Consider the following 17,355-nt stretch of genomic DNA (forward strand, 5'->3'; position numbering starts at 1 on the left):
TTCGTACAGTAAGGTACAATAATAGCCTGCACAATATTACACGTTCCTATTGGCACTGCATTCTCTCTGGTTACTATATTATATATAAATTTAAACCAACAGCATTTAGACAATCGACTGAGCTTCTCAAATATGTGAGTTTTCTCGTTATATGAATTCTAAAGATTACGAACAAATTTGTTAGAAGAAGCTTTCATCTTCGTAGAGAAGAGAGTATTATTACTTCTTCATGTCGGTAGAGAGAGTAGATAAAATTTCGATCTTCTGCAGATAAGAAAAGTTGTAGTTTTCGAGCGGTTAGTGGAAAGATAAAACAAAAATAAAATAAAGTAGTTGATTGGAAAGCTCGAGACTGGTTATGGAATGCTTTTACACTACACAAGTCTAACTGAAGTGTTCTCCGTCAATTTAAAAGAGGTAGTCCTCTGCTAATACTTAAATGCTTTTACAATACATAACCGATACGAAACATCCCATAAGACAAGTTTTTTTTTTTCTTTCTTCTTCAGTTACCGAAAACAGATGTACACTAACCGTTTACACTAAACTTATTCATTACTGTATTTGTGAATAACAGCCGACCTTACCATTTGAATATTAGTTATTTGCGATTGAAAAATATCTAACTCATACTAAAGCAACATAGCAGATAAAAGTAGGATTTAAAGAACTTGAATTTCTGAAATACACACCAAATTAAAAAAAAAAAAAAAAGTCACCCTTGTTATGGTCTTAATTCGCTTTACGCTAATAGGTGTGGTTGATCTAAGCTTTAAAAACCAATATCTCTACGATCTTTCGAACAACAATTCAGATCTTAGCATAATCATCTCCATAGTTTATGCAGAAATATTTAGCATATCAACTATAACATACCCACGAGATATAGAGGAGACATTTATCTCGACATAATGCCTAAAGGGTCAACTATACAAAGTTAGGTGATTACATAACAGAAGTGACTGTTTTAACTGATAATCAGTAATCACTGTCATATTCATTCGTACACACACCAAATCCACACTTACAAATATAAACTAAAAGCCACGCTCACTCACCAAAACACACACAATTCTAAAAAGAAAACAAAGGTTTACCAGTTTTCTGCTGGTATTTTAATGTTGACAGACTTACATTTTTGCTACAGAAACAACACATTATTCATGAACATTAGGACACAGTTCGAAACATCTGCGCAATGCATTCAGGTATTTATGAAACAACATCAAGTGTCTTGAAATTCCTGTAGTAGTTCTTTACATTACGCGTATTAAAAACAAATCAACTTATACTTTGGACACTAAAGTGCAAAGACGATGCTAGAAATTTGTGGTTTAAGTTTAGTATGTACTTTAGAGTATCGGATGAAGTCAACTTTTATAACGGATATTACAATTCCAAGCTAGTCAATATTCACATTAGAACAAAGACGACTAGGATACTTGGCAATTTTGACTATCACTAATATATTTCACTACAACGTGATACCAGAACTTGTAGAAAAACCTTAAACATCCCAAAGACAGCTGTGAAGTCTAAGGTTTCAAATATATTTTATTTTCTAAGATCATATATCGACACGTAATTTTTAAATACAGGAAATCCAAATAACATTCAAATTGAATTATATAGATTGCAAACAGATTTCCTGATCTGCTCGTAATAAATCAAGTCGCAACATATATCAACTGTTGCTGTACATTAATAGAACTTTCTACAGTACGACTATTTAGCGAACATAATTAGAATACATCTAACAATGCAAGCGCGTGTCAAGATTTACTATGGTCGTCAGCTGCTTCAGATTCTAATTTTGAATCGGTATCAGCTTTGGCATCGTTCGAGTTACTTAATTCAATTGAAGCGTCAGGGAATTTATCACTCTTGTCTTCCTCTTCATTCTCATCTTCTTCTTCTTCTTCGTCCTTTTTGTAAATTGACGGGTACTCACTCATACAGTCTTGCATGGCTTTGAACGTTTCGTAGCAATCACTCCCCTTTGGTTCAGCAGTACTGTAAGCAGCCAAATTAAAAATTATTGTCACAGAGCATCACAATTTACTTCTTGATAATACACGCACACATTCGTCGGCCCTTTCAAATGTTATTACACGTCTAACAAGAGAGTGTCACAAAAGGTTAAATATGAAATTCACAGAAATATTATACCACTTAAATTCTTGATTTTCATTTCTGGCTTCTGATTTTATCGATAGCTTATTATTGAGTCAACCGTATAGCAGCGCGACAAATAATACCTTAAATTAGAAGTACTTAGTAAAGTTTTGATAGAGAATAATACATAATTACAACGTCAATTTACTAACGCTACGGAGTTTACAATGTATTAATATGAAACCGACCGAACACCACTTTTTGTATCATCAAATTACTTTTTCACAAATGTGCAGACACAATGACAAGTATGTGGCGTTCATGAAGAAGCCAGATAAAGCATTAGTACAATGGAAATTTATACCTGCACATATCGTAAATATAATAATAATAATATTAATAATAATAATAGTGGTGAACAAGTTGCAAATTTATTATTTGATAATGTAGTTTTTTAAGTCTTACTCCTTTAAAGTTGAGGATCCCTTTCCAGCACCGAGTCTCTATGAGACAATCTCATCCAACTGATTTTTACTGAGACTAAAGCCAGGGTTTCCCGTAGAGATGCAAAAAAGCCGGCTTTTTTGAATCGATGGTTTTTTTCACATAAAAAGCCGGCTTTTTTGAGAAAAAAACGAGAATTTTGGAAATTTTGGCTTTTTTCAACTTCATGATTTTTCTATCTAAATATTTTTCTTATAGTATATTCTATAGTTAGATAAGAATTCCATGACCTGAATGTGATATTTCGCTCTGAAATTCACCATCAAGATGGATGGAGCACATGTTTTACGAATTAAAGCTAACATGAAAAATGTAGTATTTGAGGGTAATTTTAGAGGCTATTTAACTTTATTTTAACTTTTGAGTTATCGACATCTTTTTTCTTCTCTAGCTTGTCATCCGTGTTTCATTTCTAAGAGCTTTTAGTACTCTAGCTTCTAGCGCAAAAGTTACACTTGCCCGTTTTTCTATTTATCCGTCAAAGCGTACCTTCTTCAATATATCCGTCAAACCGTACTTCCACATTTCTGTTATACTGTAGCTGTGAAGTGATTTAGCAATAATTTTCCGGACACAACCTTGAATACCAATTTATACAAATAATCAGTAGCGGATTTAGAAAAGTACTTTAGGAGGGTTTTTTCTGATTGTTTCGTTTCCTAAAAAGTCCTAATTTTATTTGGGAAGTGCTTGAAGTTTATGAGTACAGGCATAACTAATATTTCGTTTCGTTTATATGTTTAGCAATAATCTTCCGGATACAACTTTAAAAATCATTTTATACTGAGAATCAGTGGCGGATTTAGAAAAGTATTTTGGGAAGGGTTTCTTACTAATGTTTAGTTTTTTAAACATTCGTAATTTTTATTTGACGGGAGCTTAAAGTTTATGAGTAAAGGCATAAATAATAGATATTTCGTTTGTTGCAGACATTCCGTAACTTTGGGGAACGGGCTTCAGTCCGAAAGACCGCCCCCCTAACCTTCGCAAAACCGTCACTGCTGGTAATTAGTAATAATAACGATTTAAAAACAATAAAAAAGGAAGTCGACCAACTCACAGTACACGCACTATTTCTACATTCACAGATGGAATGAAGAAAAGCTTTGTCAGAATAGTCGAATGCTGGTTGAATCCCGGACTTCCCGATAAAAGCGCAAAAGCTAATCACTCAGTCATGTTTGTTGTGCAGTTGTATTTAGCTTAACTTAAATATATTCCGTAGTCTTTTTTTTTGGGGGGGGGGGGGAGGGGGAGTTCCGTAATGATATGTTGAATCCCTCTTGTTAAAAATTCAGAAAACTTGAGGATTGGGTAAACTGTGATGGAGGTTCTATAAAACTTAACTGTAGAATTTCAAGAATATAGAGAACCAAAAGCTCTAGATGTGCAGCCTTTAAGTGTATCATATAAATCTAAGTATTTCTCTTATGTTTTAATTTTATTTTGTTTCAAAAAGAGGGTATGGAATATTTTGAAGTAAAAATACTACATACTATTTTGCTAGAAGTGTTTACTTTTAGGGTTGGCTGGTTTACACCAACTTTTTTTTTTTTTTTTAATAACTGGTTTAAACCACAAAAATAAAAAGAATGAAAAATGCGAATCGTGTGAACTTCATGGTGACGTTTCCAGATATCAAACCACCTGCAATAGTTTTATTTCCCTTTCACCTTTTAATCAAGGTGTCTCATGTTCAATTCTCGGTCGAACCACAACCCTTCTTTCATGGGTAACCCAAGCAGCGGTTCGGATGTCAGTTTAAGCGAAAGTCTTCTTGATAACCTCGGTATTTCGTAAGGATGTTAAGCCTAAATATACGAAACAAACCAAATTTTATATTTCTGCATGCCTAAATGCGTGTTGTTTTATAAAGAAGCCAAGATTGCTTAAATATATTGATAGAAATTGGCAAAATTTATCGATTGCCTACCTAGCTTCCAACATTAGCTTGGATTGGACTTTCAATGATATCTACGTACTAAATTTGTAATTTAATACCTCAGTTTTAGCGTACTGGTTATGGTACGTTGACCTTTAAATTTTACATGCAAAGCAATAACAGGATTTTCCCGTTATTGTCTTACATTTCAAGTAATGACGGGATTTTCCCAATGGCTAGGGCGGGAGATTCTCAACTTAAGAAATTTATTGACCGCACTTTTTTAAGCTTATGGGAATTCTTCCGGCATAACCCCGCTGTTGCATAACAACATCAAGGCGAAACAAACTTATTTCTGTGAATATGTAATATAAATACATAAAGCAAAAAATCTAAATCAAAAAAGCCTCGTTTAAACCAAAAAAGCCTGGTTTAAACATCCCCCCAAAAAACGGGTTTTTGGCATTTTCAAAAACAACCACGGTTCTTGCCAACTCTGCTTACTTTTGTATATAGGAGGTTAAAAAATTCTTATTATATACATTGGTTAATCCTGTGGAATTCATAATGTAAATATGTTGAGGAAAAATTGTTTGAAATAATTTTTCGAAATTCATAGTTTATTTTCGATGTTTTATATTATTATCAGCATCAACCACTAATTAAATGATTTTTTGTGTTATAGAGAAGCGATACAAAGTCTGTTTTATCAATTTAAAGCAGTATTTTGAAAAAAGCCCAAAATTTCCCAAGCAAAAAAGCGAAGCAGAAAAAACAGAGTTTTTTCCCAAAAAAGCCGGTTTTTTTCCGAGCCCTTGCATCTCTAGTTTCCCGTACCAAAAGCAGGTACGCTAAGTATTTAACCATGAGAAAGTTCAGTGTTGAATTCCATAACACAAATACCAGAATATACAATGAAAAGAGAGAAGTTCACATACCTATGGTATATGGAGGTGTTGATCTCTACACAATGACAAGTAAAAGTAATTCTTTTTTCCCCCTTCTAGCTTATGCTGTTTCAAATTTACCTGGAATTAAACTTAGTTAACCATCGCTTCTAAAATCTTGTTTAGTCCTCCCTGCTAAAAAAAATGGCTAACACGCATGTCTTTGGTGCACGTAATCCCAGGTTCGATTCCCGGCGTGAAAACATTGAAATTTTTACGCATTACACTGGTCCGGATTTCACCTTCAACTCTAGGTCTACACATCTCATATAGCCTCAGTGCTCAAAGGGCGACGCTCAACTTCAATAAACCTTGTTCCAAAATTTTATTCTATCTTTTTTTGTTTTGTTTTAAAATTAAAAAAAAAAAAAACTATCAAAACATAGGCATTCAAACTAAAATTAAGTCTTATGAGAAAAAAGTAAAAAAAAAATCTTGGGTAATTTAGTTGAATATGCTCGAATCTTTAGCATACAATAATAATAATAATAAAAAACATTACTATATTCAAAAGAACTTACGGTTTTTCATTCACTTTACTGGGCGTTCCATTTTCTGGGCATCTGAAAACAAAATTACAACCAAAGTGTGTAATTTTATATTTTCAGAGACGACTCTGTTTCTTTCTCAGAATTCTCAACTTTTTCACGCTTTCTCTGACGAAGTTTCTAATTTCAACTGTCCATTTAATTATCAGTATATCTGGATTATTAGCATTGTCAAATTCTTCCTACTGGAGATTGCAGGTATACCCCAACTGAAGTTAAGTACTGTGTTTACTTCCCAAGTTAACAAGTACTATGTGCAAGGACAGAATAGAAATAAAGAAGTAATTAAATAAATGACGTTTTGCCGGAGACTCAACTTACTGAAAATAAAACTTTACTATAATATCAATTTTGTAAATTTCAGTCGAGTCATTACTTTCATTTCTTGAGTAAATGCATAACCGCCTCGTCTAACAGAGACGTATCTTCATGTTCAAGTAAATGAAAGAATGATCTTTCAACAACTTTAATGAAAATGTGCTGCTAGTGTGTTTTTTATTTTATTTTATGAGAATAAATCGTTCATACTATATTTCTTATAACTGTTTCTTAAAAGATTCAGTGTTTTCTTTCTTTTTTTCCTCTTTCACATACATTTCTTCTCTTGACTTGTCTCTTTTCAGTTCTCTCTCTCTCTCTGTGAGATTCATCAAACGAGCCGCATTGGCACTCCACTCTTGACGACCAATCTTGAGATTGTATTTAAAGCATCATACTCATATCTAGGCCAGAATTCTCCTCTTGTCATGTTCGCTACAATACATTCTTCACGGACTTGAGATATTGTTCTCCACATTTGCACTACCATGAGTTATTACTAAAACCATCTTCTCAACGTCTGAAAAAAAATCACTAACATTAATATTCTTAATGTTACCTAAATTGATCATCTGTTAACATCATGTCTTGGGATGGTTTTTATGCTCTCTCACTGGACAAGAAACAAATACAAGGGTACTACCTTCCGAATGTACTACCCTGATGTAACTGATGTCATGTGAAATGTTGATCTTGACCAAATTTCACGTTTCTACCATGAGCGGTCTTTATTTTACAGGTAATTGAATGAACCATGGCGGAGCCAGATGTCAAATTCACCAAAGAGGAGTTGCGAGGTGTAATGAACTTCTTCTTCCTGCAACAGAAGTCGTCCAAGAAAATCCATGGTTGCATGCTAGACACATTGGGTGGACAGTGCCCTTCATACTCCACTGTGAAGAAATGGTGTGCTAACTTCAAGCGTGGTGAATTTTCAACAGAAGATGGTGACAGGCCAGTGTCAGTGTCAACTCCGGAAAAAGTGGACCAGATTCACGACCTGATTCTGAGCAACAGACGGATTTCGCTTCAGGAGATAGCTGACGAAGTGCACATATCCAAAGAATGTGTTGGGTCAATAATCCATGATCAGTTGGACATGCGCAAGCTTTGTGCGAAATGGATTCCGAAATGTTTGAACGCGGATGAGAAACGCGAACGTGTAGGATCATCGCAGGTGATTTTACGGCATTTTGCGAACTCCAAGGACGATTTTTTGAATCGGCTTGTCACCCAGGATGAAACGTGGTTGCATTACTTTGACCCGGAAACCAAACAGCAGTCATGCGAGTGGCGCCACTCAGGATCTCCAGGGCCCAAAAAATTCAAAGCACAAAAGTCCGCAGGGAAGGTGCTTGCCTCAATATTCTGGGATAAGGATGTGTTTTGCTCTCAGACTACCTTCCAAAGTGCCAAACCATAACTACAGAGTATTACTGCAGTCTGCTGGCTAAGGTAAAGGACGCTATTAAAGAAAAGCACCGGGGAAAGTTGACACGAGGTGTCTTGTTCTTGCAGGACAATGCTCCCGTCCACAAGGCTGGCAGAACAATGGATTTTCTGAGGGACCTAGGGTTTCAGTTCATTGACCACCTACCTAACTCGCCTGATCTATATCGTTGGAGTAGATCAAACACATTGTCTGTGATTGTATCTTGAGGAAACGACAGAAACTCAAATGCTTCCAATACTTCAGGAAATGAATTCCATCGCTTCCACATGGTTGCTTTTCCACGCCCGGAAAGAAACGAAACACTGTCGCATCCACTGAAAGCGTGGAAACCGCGATGTATAACTGACTTTCGTCTTCAGCATTAACATGGACATAGAAGAATCTGGCATGTTTTCCATTACCAAACTTTATGAACAACCGTTTAAGACCTTGACGTTGCAACTCGAAATAGTACTAAATTACCAAAACCACAACTTCGGTGTTAACTGTTCTGAAACATGTCATGTTTGCCATAAAGTACAGCATCCTGAACGTGCAAAATAATGCGGGTATCGGCTTCTTCTTGGTCGCAAACTTCAAGAGAACTTTCGCGAAGACAAGACCGATTTGTTATAACTCCTGAACCATGAGTAGATACTACTTCAATGTCTGAAAAGAACCCCGACTTTACTGTTTCTTCTACTAGGAATGGAAATAGTTCAGATTTATTTTCGGAATTTTTAAGTTTTGCCAGTTCCTTGGCAATGATCCAATACACTGGAAGTAAACGTCATTTCCGCTTCCTGTTCAGCTAGCTGGTTACAAACAAACCAGCTTTAAGCGGGTTATATGAAGAAGTTTACATGGTACTCGCCTATAAAAATGATTTGTTTCGTTTTCGGATATAACCATAACAGTTTAAGAGGTACATGCATTTTTTTTTTTTTTTTTTTTAAATAATGAAATTAGAAATATTGTACTATATAACATATTAAAGAGAAACAAAAACAAAGCCACACTGTACAAGATATAATGATTGATTACTTATTGGACGAACAGATGTATCTCAATCTTTTTGAAGAATACTTTCTCTCCTTGCATATTCTGCCAGAAAGAAATTAAAATACACATATTTTTACCAAAGTTTCCTTGCTCTATCTTTTTTTGCTTGTTTGTTTGTGACATTTTTAGGCTAATTTCGCTGTTTAATATATATTAATACTCAGAACATTGTAAACTCGTTTCTTAGTAAACTGATAATTGAATCAAACGTTTAAAGGCATACTATAATCTTCGAACAGTGCCTGCCCCAGCATGGACTGTGATACTCTCCTGTCTCCGCTCTTTCCGATCCTCACCAGCGTAAGTTCGATAACAATTTTACCCTTGTGGTTACATATATGTGTAAAAATTTAAAACTCTTGATACAATTGAGATTTGCAGGCAATGCATAATTTTAAAATTGGTAAATCGGCATTACACATATATGTACAACCGTATTTAAGTAATCACAACCTAACGTAACCGTACCTTACTGCATATGAATTTTGGTAAGAGTATAGTACGCGCAATATAGTAAAGTTTAAACCGGACTTGTTAATTTCTCTCATCCCGTTCGACATAAAATATAACTGCTCCATCCTATCGATCTACGCTAAGTACTCATGAAAAATACGGGATCATTATTTGAAAATTTATTTCTAAATTTGTATAATCCACGAAAATGCTTCTGTGCAAGAAAATTATTTATGTAGAGGGAGAACATAGAAACAGCGTTAAAAATGTGCCATAGTTACTAAGAAATTGAAATGCAAATCCACTTGTAGTGTTTACTAGCCCTGGCTAGTGTACGCTTTTCGTACCTGTCTTTCTTTCACGCATACCCAACTTCACTGATCCGCCTGCTCCCTACAGACGCATCCTTACATGCGCTCGAGCTTCAAGCTGCCCTTAATCATCATAGATGTAGTGTTATGTGACCACCCAGCGTAAGTTGGTACGTGTTCTCCTTATGAATTTTAATACATGTATATGCTGGCATGTTACAAATCTGCACGTCGTTTGTGGTAGACGCAAAGAAAATAATTCAGATAACATTAGGACATTATATAGGATAGTTAGAGAGTTATGCCTTTTAAATTATTTAATTATTTCTGGTGACGCACTTCAACTTTACTAGTGCCATCCGCTAACAAAAGAATGAGGAATAAATTAGGAAATTATTTCCACGAAGATGCTAAATTTCTGTGATTATGTATTCGTAATTGTATGCTTTAAAATGAATTGGTTATTCTAGCGCTGTACTCCTTTGTTCCGAATATCTTATCACTAATTTTATAAACAAGTTTCTTCCATATTAAACATTTTCACTGAAGCTAAAAACTAACTAACTAACTAACTCTATGGCCTATGGAACCCGGAGGTTCAGTGCCGCGTTCACAAAAGCTCTCCACTGACTTCTATCCTTAGCTAATTGGATCCAGTTTCTACTTTGTATTCCTATCTCTGCGAGATCCATCTTAATATTATCCTCCCATCTGCGCCTAGGTCTTCCTAATGGTCGTTTACCTATGGGTCTACCAGTCAAGACTTTGAAAGCGTTTCTACTTTCTTCCATTCTAGCATTCACTGAAGCTAAACAAACAATATGACAGAAGTATATAGCATAACAATTTTCAATCATTTTAATTAAACTCAATCTAAAATTATTATTAAGGGGCGCTCATGTACATGCTTGGGATTTTCACTCACTTGGGATTCTCCAGCAAGTTATTGGTGATTGAAGGAATTAAAATGTAGAGTAATTTTATTTCATATTATGATAAATATAGCCTTCCTATACGTATAAAGTAAATATATTCACTGCTATAGGTGAACATATAGCATTTTTTTTTTTTTTTCATAATTTTAAGTTCCTTTCACAAGACTGACAGCTGCCACATACAACGCCATTGAAACTGCCTTAGCAACAGATTGTTTGTAACCAATATGGCTGCGCCCAGTAAAATTCACAGCAGACGACTTCAGCAGCGTATTGGCCGTACCTGGTTTTATCGTACTATTTTGAGTTGAAACGTTAAGGTCTTAAAGGGATGTTCACAAAGTTTGGTAGTGGAAGACATACCAGATTCTTCTATGTCCATGTTATTGCTGAACAACATGGAGAACGAAAGTCAGTTGCACTTCGCGGTTTTCCCCGCTTTCAGTGGATGCGACAGTGTTTTGTTTCTTTTTTTTTGTGTGTGTGTATGTGTGTGCGTGGAAAAGCACCCATGTGAAAGCGATGGAATTCATTTCCTGAAGTATTGGAAGCATTTAAGTTTCTGTCGTTTCCTCAAGATAAAATCACAGACAATGTATTTGATCTACTCTAACGATATACCATGCTCTGCTATGTTCAGACGAGTGACTTAATGACTGTAAATGAGGCTCGAAAGCAACTATTTACTTCCTTCAACAGAACGATGTTCAACATTCCCCCAACAGCTTATGCTTTGAAGCAGCATATTTTAAGGGCACTTTACCAAAGTGTTCACATATGGGGACAAGCCACAATGATCATTAATACTCCACCACTACAAGATTGGGGATGGATTTTGTTAGATGGGAAACCAACACCAAAGTGGTCAACTCAACCGGAAATTTCTAGGCAGTAAGAGAACTGATTAAGTGCAGCTGCAAGCAAGGATGTCAGCAAAATGCTTGCAAGTGCGAAAAGAAAGGATTGTTGTGTACGCTTATGTGCAAAAATTGTGCAGGCGCTTGCTGAAGTGACTTGATGCTTTGAAACTTCTGTTACTCACTTTTTTTTTTTTTTTAAATGTCTCATATAATAAAATTTATAATAATAATATTTCAAAAGAGTTTTCTACTAATATAAGAATTGTACACCGTTCATTCTAACTGTAGACAAATTAGTGTTGCATGCGACTAAACGAGCAAATATATTCTGCTAGTCTGATATTTTTTGGGAAATTCATTTTGTTTGACTCGAGAAAGAAGTATTTATCGTAATTGAGAACACAATTACACGTTGGTGTGAAATTGAAGATCCCAGAGCACAACACCTTGTAATACATAAAGTCGACTACCTCCCTTTATTTTGAAGATAAAGCAAAGATATGACATCTTTGGAAAGGCTAGATTAAGCTCTATCATGTTTACTTTTACGTGAATGTACAAATCTGATAGTTTCATAGTTGTTTGCCATTATAGCAATATTCAGTAACAAGTACAACTAAAATTTACTGATAACAGTCGCTATATTTAAATATGGTGGCTGTACAAATAACAAGTACTAAGTTTACATTCTTAACTCTTTCTTTATCTTTAATTTGACGCAAGAAGTAGGTTTCTAGGGTAGTTCTGTGAGGAGTTATTATTATTTAAGTAAAAGTCTGTGCCTTCACGTGGACGACATATTGGTTTCCACGATGGCGACCAAACAAGAAGGAATTTCGAATGACTCTATATCTTAAAATGTTTCCCATGGCTTACTCTACAATTGTGCCAAGTTTCATAATTATTTCACTAAATACAGTTTTCATTTGATTTTCCGGGTTAAGCCGCCCTACTAGGTATGAAATCAACGCATGCTCAAAAAGGATATATATATATATATATATTATTTGCCGTGTATGCGATTCACGGATAAAGAGTATTTGGATGCCCAATTTGGGAGAGACTACTTTAGTGGAAGACGAAATACAATTTTTTCCACGACAGAAGTACCTAATTTCCAAATTTTGGAACTAATTCTCAGATAATTCTAGTTTTCTGGCTTTCTCTGGCTAATCGCTACCTAATTTTATGGACGGTTACTCTTGTGTATTACAAAGGTGACTTAAGTTCTACAATATTAGCATCCGTGCATCGCTTGTGGCGTCCTCCGAAGAAGTTTAAGGAATTGAAGGTGGGGCAAGTATAGATAGTGGTAGTTTGTGCCCTAAAATGTTGCGTAGTGCTGCAATTTAACAATCTCGTGTGTGATTTAACAACCATAATGATGAAGGTGCAACCGAGTCTAATATGGGAAATTTTGCTCTATGCGTTCGAATTGGGCCATAACTCCACGGAAGCAACCAGAAATACGTAAGGGTGGTTGGTCACAGTACAGCAACCAGATGACTCAAGAAATGTCGTTGAAGTTTCAAGGTACTGACCGATCAGCCAAGGTCAGGTCGAAAACCGTAGACTCCGACATCGTGCGCCATGCCATAGTCAATAGTAGTCGGAAGTAAGGAGTGTATCGAAAAGTAGTTAGCAACATTGCATATGGCAGGAAAGTCAGAAGAAAAGATAAAAAGTGAAGCAAACCCACATTTTTATTAATAGAGAACTTCTATGTATCTCCATGACAAAGAAAATACAACTTACATGTCCCGTCGTACATATGAACGTAGTTTCTGCTTAATGCCAGCCATTAACCGTTGCACAGTCTCGACGGTGCATTTCCTCGATGCTGCAGCCCAGTTTCTCTTTAAGTCCGCCATGTTGCGCACTGGTTTATCATTCTTTCGGAAGTTGCGTTTGACAATTGCCCAATATCTTTCGGTTGGACTTAGTTGTGGGCAGTTTGGTGGATTCATGTGTTTCCTTACAAACTCGATGTTCTGTTCATTGAGCCACCGTACTGTCGTCTTAGCATAGTATGCTGTTGCTAAGTCGGGCCAAAACAAGGGGGGGATTGCATGCCTTTTATAATGGCAGCAGTCTTTTTTGTAGACATTCCTTTCGGTACACTTCTGCGCTTATGGTGGATTCTGCATAAAAAATACCGGAGCGCAAACCACAGGAGCAGATTGCCTACCATACCAGTACTTTTTCCCCAAATTTTTCCATGTCAACGTACCTCTGTGCAGCACATACATCCCCAGCATTGCGTGCAGTGTAATATTGGGGTCCCGGAAGTGTTTTTGAGTCCTCTTGGTGACTTTACGATGTTGTCATACAGCTTGCGGGCTCTTGTTTGTGACGTTTGTCTCTGTTTTGGTGTTTGTTTCGCACGTTTTTGCTTCTTATAGGTCTTCAAATTATGTCTGGCCTTGATACGCTGAATCATTCCTATGGACGTTCTCGCTTTGGTAGCCAAATCCCGCACAGACATTGATGGATTTTGGTGTATCAACCGCACAACTTCATGGTCGAGTCCAGGGTTTCTGGGATCCTTTTTACGCCCGGATCTCGGCATATTTTCAAAGCTGTAATGTTCACCGAATTTCTCAACGACCGATTTCACAGTTGTATGATGAGCCCCATACCTTTTTCCTATCTGATTGTATGTTATGCCTTTGACGGTGCACCAATTGTGCAGGATTTCCCACTTCACTTTCCATTTCACACGCGACATTTCTTATTCAACTCGGAACACAGCAACAAGCACGCAGCTATCCGTTTACAAGACTTCAACTGACCAGGTGCTTCCAGGTTTTCCCGTCTATGCAGCCTCGCAAGTGCACACCGACCCCTCCAATGTTGCTAACTACTTTTCGATACACTCCTTAATCGGGTGAGCTTGATATTTCGAAGTCCAATGTAGTTCATCATCTTTATTAACTTGGTAAAAACATCCGGAGACGCCGAAGTGATCTTGGATCAATCACAGAAGCGAGTGGATGCGTGCAGGAAACTCCTGGAAAAACCCAGTAATCTGCTTTTACTGGAGGCTACAAGTGCGACAAAAATGGGACATTTTTCCAAAAACTTAACATGCATAAGCAATGATTAAACAAGGGCCTATCGCGAAAGACTTGAGTTTCGAGGTGATATTTTGGGTCTGGTGGAATTATGAGGGGATAATTTACTACGAGTTCGCTCTGGACAGTTGAACCATCAATGCCAATCTCTACTCCGAACAACTGAAGAGGATGCAGTCACCCCCTCTCCCCCCCCAAAAAAAAGCTGTATTGGTCGGTATAAAGTGAGTCCTTCTGCAGCAGAACAACGCTAAACCTCACATCACTGAACGACGCGGAATAAACTCCAGGAACTTAGAAAATTGAACTGATTCCACACAAAGCAAATAGTTTGGATTTCACATCTTCGAATTACTTGTTCCGATCCATAATTCACTCCCTACTTCCTGTGCTCGCGATGCTTCAACAACAGATAGGTAGTAGAAGATGCAGTATAGCTTATTGCCTCGAAGTATAAGAACTGGTACCGACGAGGAACGGAAGAACTAGCCGAAAGATGCATTCAGACAGCACAACATAATGATCTCCTACTTTCATTGCTACACAGCTTGTAAATTGACGCATAAAAAGTAGCTGCCCGAAATATTGCAAAACTTTAGACTCATCTCCGTATAATTACAAGCCATCAGTATTACATTTTTATTACCCCGATTTAAAGATCGCAACGTCTTATTTGAATTTCTTTTCTTTCTTTCTTTCTTTCTTTTTTTTTTTTCTAAGTTTAGTTTAGTTTAAAGTCCCACGGCTATGCCCTTTAGGCTAAAGGGGACGGATGAATAATGAAAGAGAAATTAATTTTTATGCTCTCCCACTGGGAATCAAACCCGGGGTCACGTGAACCGAAGGCACAAGTGCTACTAGACGAGCGAGGAGGGAGTAGCGCCTTGTTTGCTTAACACGATGACTATTATATGCTCAAAGTACTACTACTACATAAAACTGTGTGAATCACCTACGATTAACACCAGCTGTATTTCTGAAGCCTTACTAATTAGTCACGATGCACTATCCTTTGTATAAGGGTTTTCGATATTAAAATCACCGTCCTTAACGCTGGCTTAATGCTTTAGCAATTTGTTCTTCTTACATTGTATGGCAAAAGTTTATTTCTTTATTGTTTATGCAAGAATTCAGCATAAATAAGTAAATAAATAATAATAAAAAAAAAAAAAAAACTGGATAAATATGTTATCTGATATTGCTCTGGCAGTCAACATGTTAAGAGTCTTTTCTTTCTTTCTTCAAGCATCTGGATAGTATGCTAGTTCTCAATTGTGGTAATTCGCAGAAGTACGAAATGGTCTTAAATTCAGAACTCAGAGTAGTCGTACAATTGCCTTACGTGCTTACCAAGAGCGGTCCCGTGATCTAGTGCGGGAACACATGTGGTGTAGTTACCCCGTAAATTAGTGTTGGGGGTACTGAAAAGTAATATTTAAATTTCACCCCAGTTTTATATTTAACACAATCTTTAGTATAAGAAAAACTAGATCCAAAATTACGAGATTATATTTGTAACGCTTATTGCAACAAGAATCTTTGGGAAACCCGAGTTCCTTCCCCGGTAAGGAGTTCCATGTGGTTCGAATCTCACGTTAAGCTGCAGGTTCACATCTCATACACAGTCTCGGTGCTGAACGGGATTCAAACTCCAAATCAAATAAACCACACAAAAAGAAATATTACACCAGAGATGAAATATCCTATTACATAACAGTAATGTCCACAAAACTATCAATATTGTCTTATCCTGTCTTCTGAGAAAGCCCCACATAATCTTACCTATAGTGGAAACATGAAAATGCTTCTCTAAATTCCACGCCGCAGGGTCCTGTGACCATTCCACCCAAGCATGGGCAATCCCAATTAATCTCCCCACTCGGAAGAATCAAACCAGGAGGTTCCTCAGGTTCGGGAAGTACTACCTTGCTCGGGATTTCATGATCCTCCTTAGTTGCAAATATAATTTTATCTTTACCTGCGAAATACAACGATAGAATCAAATAAAAGCATAATACTTATATCCGAACACTACTACTGAATTTATATTTGATAACGGGCTAATAAATAACACAGTATTCTATATGATGCGTTTATGCAATTTAAGAGGCTTCCCAACCATTTAAAGAAAAGCTTCACAACTACCCAGGTATCCAGTAAAATTGTTTTTAAAACAGAATTTGTAGAGAGACTTTCTTCCCATAGATTCGTCTATGGTAACACCCATTCGCTGTATAGTGATATTCTCTGATATAGTGTATAGTGATATATTCGCTGTATAGTGATTTAAACTTGATGTCATCCACGATTTTCATACTGATATCACTGATGTACAATTAAATGCCCGCAATCACTGATGTACAATTAAACGCCCGCAATAAAGTTAACCCGAAACCTTAAGTTCCAATGACGGATGAGGTACATTCACAAACAAAAGAACTCTTTTGACCCTAAAACTTATCTTGTATAAAAAAATTAATTCTGGATTAATTTAATGCAATTTATTGCTTTCTAACATACTTACATAAAAATACGCTGTAGGGAATGTAAAAAGAATTGGATTTTGCAATTTTCAGGAGAGTAACTATCCTTCGTTGCCCTACGAAATCGGTAGAAAAGTGATCTTCATATGGTATCGGGTTTGGCACAGAGAAGATTCACAGGAAAATCTATTACTATTATTATTTCAAAATAGATTGTTTCATAGATTTCATAAATAGCTACATAATAATTCAGTTCTGAATTAAAAAATATTTTAGAATTCCTCTTACATTTGATATGTGGTTCTACTCACAAAATGTCCGCAAAACAAGTCAGTTTTACGGCCTTCGCAGAGTGAGAAAATAAATGTTGACGCTACATAACAAACATTAACGGCAGAAATTTTAGAAGCTTTACTTACAGTAGAGAATTT

At 36.3% G+C, this 17,355-nt stretch overlaps 1 protein-coding gene across 1 annotated transcript in view; it reads right to left on the minus strand.

Moving 5' to 3' along the window:
• Positions 1-1,092: 1,092 nt before the first annotated feature.
• Positions 1,093-17,355, minus strand: part of LOC145688285 (mitochondrial intermembrane space import and assembly protein 40-like) — a 28,315-nt gene continuing 12,052 nt past the window's right edge. Inside the window, exons 2-3 of the mRNA XM_081762278.1 lie at positions 16,224-16,419; positions 1,093-2,013 (exon numbers count right to left, since the gene is read on the minus strand). Coding sequence (XP_081618404.1) covers positions 1,773-2,013; positions 16,224-16,419 — 437 coding nt within the window. The 3' untranslated portion in view covers positions 1,093-1,772. The remainder of the gene's footprint in view (positions 2,014-16,223; positions 16,420-17,355) is intronic.

This window comes from Thermobia domestica, chromosome 6 (genome assembly GCF_964235325.1).
Source record: "Thermobia domestica chromosome 6, izTheDome1.hap1.1, whole genome shotgun sequence".
Taxonomy (NCBI): Eukaryota; Metazoa; Arthropoda; class Insecta; order Zygentoma; family Lepismatidae; genus Thermobia; species Thermobia domestica.